The 6928-nt window shown below is 55.9% G+C and overlaps 2 protein-coding genes across 5 annotated transcripts; one reads left to right on the top strand and one right to left on the bottom strand.

The window, feature by feature from the left end:
- Window positions 1–97: 97 nt before the first annotated feature.
- Window positions 98–3549, bottom strand: NPRL2 (NPR2 like, GATOR1 complex subunit). Of its 2 annotated transcripts, none has more exons than XR_014303801.1 (11): window positions 3321–3548; window positions 2685–2776; window positions 2415–2583; window positions 2167–2275; window positions 1560–1696; window positions 1361–1458; window positions 1204–1240; window positions 992–1085; window positions 724–916; window positions 395–537; window positions 98–309 (listed from the first exon to the last, which is right to left on the bottom strand). XR_014303801.1 is itself a non-coding variant. In XM_082702405.1 (11 exons), the coding sequence occupies exons 1-11, from the start codon at window positions 3396–3398 to the stop codon at window positions 242–244; spliced, it is 1143 nt and encodes a 380-aa protein (XP_082558531.1). In that variant the 5' UTR covers window positions 3399–3549; the 3' UTR covers window positions 98–241. The 2 variants fall into 2 exon arrangements, 1 of the variants encoding a protein (XP_082558531.1); XM_082702405.1 differs by having other exon boundaries at window positions 799–916; window positions 3321–3549.
- Window positions 3550–3551: 2 nt separating this feature from the next.
- CYB561D2 (cytochrome b561 family member D2) lies at window positions 3552–6316 on the top strand. Of its 3 annotated transcripts, none has more exons than XM_082702439.1 (4): window positions 3552–3721; window positions 4146–4297; window positions 4756–4793; window positions 5487–6316. In XM_082702439.1, exons 2-4 carry the CDS (start codon window positions 4171–4173, stop codon window positions 5988–5990), a joined length of 669 nt encoding a protein of 222 aa, XP_082558565.1. In that variant the 5' UTR covers window positions 3552–3721; window positions 4146–4170; the 3' UTR covers window positions 5991–6316. The 3 variants fall into 3 exon arrangements, with proteins under 3 accessions (XP_082558565.1, XP_082558566.1, XP_082558564.1); XM_082702440.1 differs by having other exon boundaries at window positions 3564–3708; XM_082702438.1 differs by having other exon boundaries at window positions 3576–3809.
- The last annotated feature ends 612 nt before the right edge of the window (window positions 6317–6928 follow it).

Raw genomic sequence — 6928 nt, 5'->3', positions numbered from 1 at the left:
ATTCATGCCCACCAGATGGCGCAGCAGAGCGCCAGGACCGCGGCTATTTCACCGCCAGTCCTCTGGTGGCTGGTTCAGAGGCAGTACTCAATAAAGGTAGGTTGAAATGGATGATTTTATTTACAGAAGTTAGGGTCACCCTTGAGACAATATGGACGGGTCTACCGGTCTAGCTCTCATGCACCGGGGAGCACTTAGCAGGAGAGAGAGCAGCCACAGACGCATGTAAACCCCACCAGCCTCATTTCCAACAGATGATGATGTTGGGGTCATTTTCCAGCCGTTCATCAAGTTCATGGTAGCTCATGCCTGTTTGGGACAGTGCAGGTAAGGTGAGCAGTCTTGGCCTGGCCACCTGCCCTGACCCCACCCCAGCTGCCCTGCCTGTCTCCACCTGTCTTGCAGCAGATCTCATCATAGCTGTGGCAGCCTGTGTAAAGCCGGGCAGGGTGGCTCCGCTCCTCCCGAGACACCCGCACGGGGTACTTCTGTAGTCGGCGGATGAGGTTCTTCATCAGCCCGAACTGGATCAGCTTCCTGGGGTGTGGTTGAGGGAGAGAGGGGTGATGCCCTGGCCAGGGCTTTCTCCAGCCCCGCTAACCCTTTCCTGCAGTCTCCCTTCTGATTTTGTTGGCCTCCGAATGTATCACCTCCAGGAAGCCTGCCTACACTAGTAGTGCCACATGATTCTGCTCACTAGGAATCTCCAGCTTCCTTTCTAACCCAAGGCTCCAGAGAGACGTAGAGTGTATCTGCTTTCATGCAAACCCCTTGTGCCCCTGGGGATCCTCTTCTGACCGTTCATCAACGCGCTGCAGCTGCTGGGGGTGGCGGCCAATGAGGTCTCTCACAGTCGTGCCAGGGCTCAGGCTGCAGTACAGCTGGAACACATCCCGGAGACTGGCCCTCTTGTGCCCTGTGGGCACCGAGGGTCAGCTCTGCAGGTAGCCCTGCCCTCCCCAAGACGGCCTCCCGCAGAGCCCACCACTACCTTGTTTGGTCACATAGGATAAACAGGCCTCTTGCAGGGACTTGTCATCTACGAGGTCCTGGACCTTGGGTGTCGGGCAGTACACATTGGAATACTGGAGGGTAGCAGGAAGCACAGGGGCCTGAGTGAGGGGCTTGGAAGTCTGACACCGCCCCAGTCTGGCCAAACCATGTAACTTACTCTCTGCTTAACCAGACCCCAGACTCACCTACCTGGAGGATGGACACCAGTGTCACAACGCCATAATACCTGGGGGAGATAGTTGTGCTCAGCTTCTGAGGGCCATGCCTTCCCACCTCTGCACGTGGGGTCCTGAGGGTCTTCTCTGGCTAGCAACCCTGTCCCAAGTGTGACTGCTGCCCCACTCACAGCAAGTTCTGGATGGCGATGCGCACCAGGTTGAGCTCCACATCTGCCTCGGCTGAGATCTTCTGGACATGGCGGAAGCCATCAATATAGGGCAGAATCTGGGAAAAACGGGGCAGGGTAGGGCAGGGTCAGTAGGAATGGGATGAGGCCAGAGCTGTGGCCAGCCCTAGGTGATGATACCCAGGGAGGGATAGCACACCTGTTGTGTGGTAAGGTCCCACTGTGAGTTGAAGAAATCCTCCTTGTCCTTGGTAAAGACAGGCACATCATACTCCTGGGCCACAGGAGGGTCAGGTCGCTGCTCAATCACTTTCAAGTGGATGGTGTTAGACTCATCTGCAGGGGACCCACCCAAATCTTCAGTGTCGTCTCTTTCAAGAGGACCTCAATTACCCTCCAGTTCTCCCAGCAGCTCTTGAGGCAGGCGGGTGGCCCTGGGTAGGGCCAGTCTCCCCCACCCCCACCTTAAGTAAGCTCCATGTCCAACGTGGGGCTTGAACTCATGAACTCAAGATCAAGACTCACATGCTTTACTGACTGAGCCAGCCAGGTGCTCCCAATCTCCCCCTTTTAGGGAGCAAGAGACAGGTCCAGAGAGGGAAGGGAACATACCCAAGGAGCATGGAGAGCTCTTCTGGCCTCCACATCCCAAATCCCAACATGCACTGGACCCTGGACATCATTAACCCAGCTCACTGGGCCACCAATTTGTTCATAAGTCTTGCCCATGGCTGGGCTTGCCTTCCCTTGCCATATTCGTATCCCTCCTCTACCCCTCTGCTGTCCTTGAAAAGGCAGGGCCATACCGATGGGCAGAGTGCACCGGCCTGAGGCATTTAGCTCCTCCAGCAAGATGGTCATGATGGGCACCAACTTCTGCTTGCTCTCCTCTGTTGACACGAAGCTGCTCTCTAGCTGGATGGAGTATGGACAACATGGTGGGCACACCTCAGGAACCCTCGCTGGTATCCTGCCCTGGCAGATACCCAGGTTTGGAGGGCTTTGGAAACATTTGCCTGCCTTCCCCTTCACTCAAGCCCATCCTGTTGCAGACCTCCAGTGTGGTCAGGTAGCCAGCCAGCTTTTTGACGATGGGCTCGAGGGCACAGGTCTTGGCCTGGGCATCACACACGAAGCCTAGGTTGAAAAGCAGGGCATTGCGGCTGTACTTCTTGTGTTCAATGCACACGGGGCAGCCAATCAGTTTCTTCTCCATGGCTGTGCTGGATGAGGGGAACAGGTGGGAGCAAAGTCAGGCTCCTTCTGTCCCCAAGCTCATCCACTCCTCAAGGGACATTCCCTCCCTTCCCCACTAGGGCCTCACACAGTGATAAGCTTGTTCTGCAGCTCTGGCTTGGTGATGATGTACACCTGGACTGTGTCAAACAGCTCTCGGGAGATGAAGTCTTCAGGGACCTGGGGAGGGGAGTGGTAAGAGGCCCCTTAGTGGACCCTGGGACAATGCAGAGTACACTGGGTGACCCCCCCCCCAAAGCCTAAGCCCTCTTGTCCAGAGATTCTCCTCTCCCCCATCCACCCAGACCTGCCACTATTTTGTGTTTCCAAATATATGCCATGTTATCACCTGCCTCCTGGCTTTTGCATATGCTGTTTCCCCTACCTGGCTCACTCACTCCTCCTCCATCTAAATTCCTAAACATCCAGGAATACTACTAGGCCATGCACCCTGCCTCTCTTGGGAGCTGGCACCTCCCTGGGGTCTCTGCAGCCCGATTTCCCACAATCATTGTCTATGGGTTGTTTGCCCCGTCACACCGGGAGCCTGGGACCTGGGTCTGAGTGGCCTCTCGATTCACGATTCTCCGCGAATGAAGGAGTGGTATGCCTGCGTGCAGCATGGGCTACAGGAATCCACCGCTTCTGGGCAGCTTGCTCAGCTCCCGGGAGCGTCCCTCTCCCACGACCCCCACGACCCCAGCCCCGCGGGCACGGATGGCACCTGATAGGTGATCTTGGGTCCCAGCGTGGGGTGGAACTCGCTGAAGAATATGCATTCGATGCGGCAGCCGCTGCCCATGACGCCGGCAGGGTCCAGGTCAGTAGACCCTGGCTCCTGGACCCCTGCGAACACCCGTCGGAGACAGCCCTCAGGCCTGGATAGCCAAGGCAAGCACGCCTGCGCACTCACGCACCGGTTAAGCTGTCTGCTTAACAGCGCTTGCGCAGAGCGACTGGGAGGTGTGGCTGGAGGTGGGGGAATCTTGTCTCAGGAAGTCCTGGCTGGGCAGACGTCGCACCCGGAAGTGAAGAGGCTCCGCGTCGGAGCGGCCGCGCGCTCGGCAGTGCCCCGAGTATTCAGCTTTCTCGGGACGAAACCACCGCATCGGGTCAGCGCTGCGGGTGAGGCAGGCGAGTCCCTAGCGTGTAGGCGCAGCATGCCAGCGGCACGTAGGGAGACTGTGCGCGAAGGGATTCAGGCTATAATTTGGTACGCAGATGGGAACTACAATTCCCGTAGTGCTTCACGCCCTTTTAGCTGGCGCTCCCGCGCGGCGACGGCGTGACGCCCGCTGGGATTTGTAGTCTATTACATGGCCTTGCGCATCCTACCTGGAAGGTGGGCCAGGGATCAGTGCCTGTTCAGATGCGGGTACACGCGGACAGGCTCCCGGTCCTCGACTATTCCTAGTGCCTGTGTTGGTATTGTCCCTTCCTACCTTAACTTCTTGGAAGAGAGTGGCATTCCTGACCCGCAACCTTTGCTCCAGTGAGAAGAGTGGACAGCAGGCACCTGAGACCCTTGCTCATTCTACTATGCTTTCAGTCTACAGCCATTGGCCTGGTTGACCATGGCCCTTTCTGTGGAGACCGAGTCGCACATCTACAGAGCTCTACGCACTGCCTCTGGGGCTGCTGCCCACCTTGTGGCCCTGGGTTTTACCATCTTTGTGGCTGTGCTTGCCCGGCCTGGCTCCAGTAAGTAGAATTCATAGTTGACTTCTGGGAAGGAAAGTGCTCCTTCTCCTGGGGAGCAGGAGCAAGAGGAAGCCTTGGGCCTGACTCCAGGAAAGGCTTGGCAGCTGGGGGACATCCTATGTATGGAGGGCTAAGTGGGGAGGAGGTGAGTGTGGGGGCTCTATCAGTTTGGCCAGAGTACCTGGCTTCTCTTTCCTTGTCTTGGTGTCCCACTTGGCTGCCCTTTGTGAAGTGCTAAGAGGAGGGAGAACTGCCAGAGTGGCACAGCATGGCCTCTGCTCCACGGAGGGACCAGGAAGCAAGGTTAGGTAGGGGGTGAGCTTGTTGCAGTAAGAGGGGGCTAGCAGTTTGGCAGCGCTGCCTTGGGTGTTGGGCTGCCCATTTTCCTCACCCTGTGGGGGATTGATGTGGCTGGGTTCTTCTTGCCTCAGCCTCACAAAAACTCCTTTTCATTCCAGGTCTGTTCTCCTGGCACCCCACGCTTATGTCTTTGGCTGTAAGTAGTGCACCTGGCCAGCTCTTAGGGGTGGGAGGGAGCACAGGTATGGGTGGTAGTCCTGACAGTCTCTGAATCCTTATGGACACTTCACATCTCTTAGGAGGGATGGAATGTGGGATTGGAGAAATGGCGCACTCCAATTCCTTCATGTGGTTCATACCCCAGACTTGAACCACAGTATTCAAAACCCAGAGCAAATTGGTCTAAGCACAAAATGAGACTTCACCCACTTCCAGGCAGGAAGCTTAGAAAATGCATTTGGGTGTACCTGTGTCCCCTTTTACCTTAATCTATAGTGATACATTGAATTTTCCTTGAAACAGTGCACCCATGTGGCCAGCTCTTGCCAAGAAATTGTATCCAGCCCCGTGTCAGGGAAACAAAGCCTGTGAATCATTTATAACTGCCACATCTCAAACCTAGTGTTTGCTGGGTAATATAGCAGAGATGACGTTTTAGCATATCACCTAGGAAGGAGTGTGGAGACGTACATACTTCTCGCCAGTTACTCAGGGCAGATGTTGGCCCTGGAGTTTCTTACTCTTACTGCACCAAATGGATACTCTTGTCACTGGGGAGAGTGAAAAGGGAGACTGCCCAGAGTGCCTGGCAGTTTAGCAAGTTACCTAAACCTCTTTTTCCTTCTGCTGAGCAGCACCCTGACTTTGTTTCCCATCCCTGTCTCCCCAGTTCTCTTTCCTGATGACCGAGGCACTGCTGGTGTTCTCTCCTGAAAGTTCGCTGCTGCGCTCCCTTTCGCGGAAGGGCCGAGCCCGCTGCCACTGGGTGCTGCAGCTGCTGGCCCTGCTGTGTGCACTGCTTGGTCTAGGCCTTGTCATCCTCCACAAGGAACAGCTTGGCAAAGCGCATCTGGCCACGTGGCATGGGAGGGCAGGGCTGATAGCTGTGCTGTGGGCGGGGCTGCAGTGCTCTGGGGGTGTGGGGCTGCTCTATCCCAAATTACTGCCCCGATGGCCCCTGGCTAAGCTCAAGCTGTACCATGCCACTTCTGGGCTGGTGGGCTACCTTCTGGGTAGTGCCAGCCTCTTATTGGCCATGTGTTCGCTCTGGTTCACTGCCACAGTCACTGGTGGGGTCTGGTATCTGGCTGTGCTGTGTCCTGTCATTACCAGCTTGGTCATCATGAGTCAGGTGAGCAACGCATACCTGTACCGCAAACGGATCCAACCATGAGCTCTTCCCAGCCTGGAAGCCTGGATTTGCCCCTCAGCATAGCAGCTGGGGCTGGGACCTCCTGGACTCTCTCAGCTGACCCAAGTCATGGGAGCACCTCGGGCACTGGGACAGGTTAGAGTAGGAGTCTTGTGTGTGACATTTTGCTTGCTCCTCACCCTGAAGTGCTTCCCCTTTCCTTCTGTACTGTCAGAGGAGTTTACGGATGGTGTGGCTGGATGAAGTGGGGGATGAAGACTACTTCCCCGGCCACTCACCTCTTACTTGTACCGGTATGTCCAAAAATTACAGGAGAGAAAAAAGGAAAATAAAAAAAGAATGACTGTAAAGATTGGATGGGAGGAATAGCTTAGAGTTGGGGATAGTGCTTGCTAATGCTGTCAGCATGAACAAACAGGCAGCTGGGCAAGCTGGGGACCCCCGTCCCTGGCTGCTCACTGCAGGGCTGAAGCTGTCCCAGCACACAAGGTTCCAGGATCCGGCTGCTGAGCAGCCTGTGCCACGAGGGCCCTAGAGCTATAGCTGTGCGTGGTACAGCTTTCAGTCCCCCAGCTGCCCGCTGTGCTGGTGCCTCCAGACTGTGGGAGTTAGTTGCGGACAGTGACAGGGTGGGAACTTGGGATAGCCTGTTTCCACAGACATCAAGCACTGAGAACTCTGTTTTGGGGGTGAGCCATCAGGGAGAACAGCCCTTCATGACAGACGGGCCCTCTGCCATCAGATCCTTTGGACAGGGCCTCCCTGACTGGGAATCAGAGGGAGAGAAAATGAGTAAGGATCTGAAGTGAGAGCTCTGGGAAGGTGCTTTTAACAGTGGGCATGTGGTGGTAAGGGGGGAGTGGGAGTAACAGAGTTCTTATTCAGCTGGAGTTGCCATGGCAACCAAGCCCTGGACTCTAAAGTCCCTAAGTTTACCATTGAACACGATGAGAGGGCTG

Source organism: Mustela nivalis (genome assembly GCF_964662115.1).
Source record: "Mustela nivalis genome assembly, chromosome: 1".
In the NCBI taxonomy this organism is placed as follows: domain Eukaryota; kingdom Metazoa; phylum Chordata; class Mammalia; order Carnivora; family Mustelidae; genus Mustela; species Mustela nivalis.
The sequence above is the reverse complement of the archived record's forward strand: the minus strand, read 5'-3'. Positions and strand labels throughout refer to the sequence as shown.

Excerpts from the sequence above, each read along its gene's own strand:
- NPRL2 (XM_082702405.1), bottom strand. The coding sequence starts at position 3,398 with ATGGGCAGCGGCTGCCGCATCGAATGCATATTCTTCAGCGAGTTCCAC. Across the intron at positions 1,697-2,166 it reads CCGGTGCACTCTGCCCATCG|ATGAGTCTAACACCATCCAC; the intron begins GTATGGCCCTGC and ends GGTCCCCTGCAG. Across the intron at positions 1,086-1,203 it reads CACTGGTGTCCATCCTCCAG|TATTCCAATGTGTACTGCCC; the intron begins GTAGGTGAGTCT and ends GCTACCCTCCAG.
- CYB561D2 (XM_082702438.1), top strand. The coding sequence starts at position 3,757 with ATGCCAGCGGCACGTAGGGAGACTGTGCGCGAAGGGATTCAGGCTATA. Across the intron at positions 4,298-4,755 it reads GCTTGCCCGGCCTGGCTCCA|GTCTGTTCTCCTGGCACCCC; the intron begins GTAAGTAGAATT and ends TTTTCATTCCAG. Across the intron at positions 4,794-5,486 it reads CCACGCTTATGTCTTTGGCT|TTCTCTTTCCTGATGACCGA; the intron begins GTAAGTAGTGCA and ends CTGTCTCCCCAG.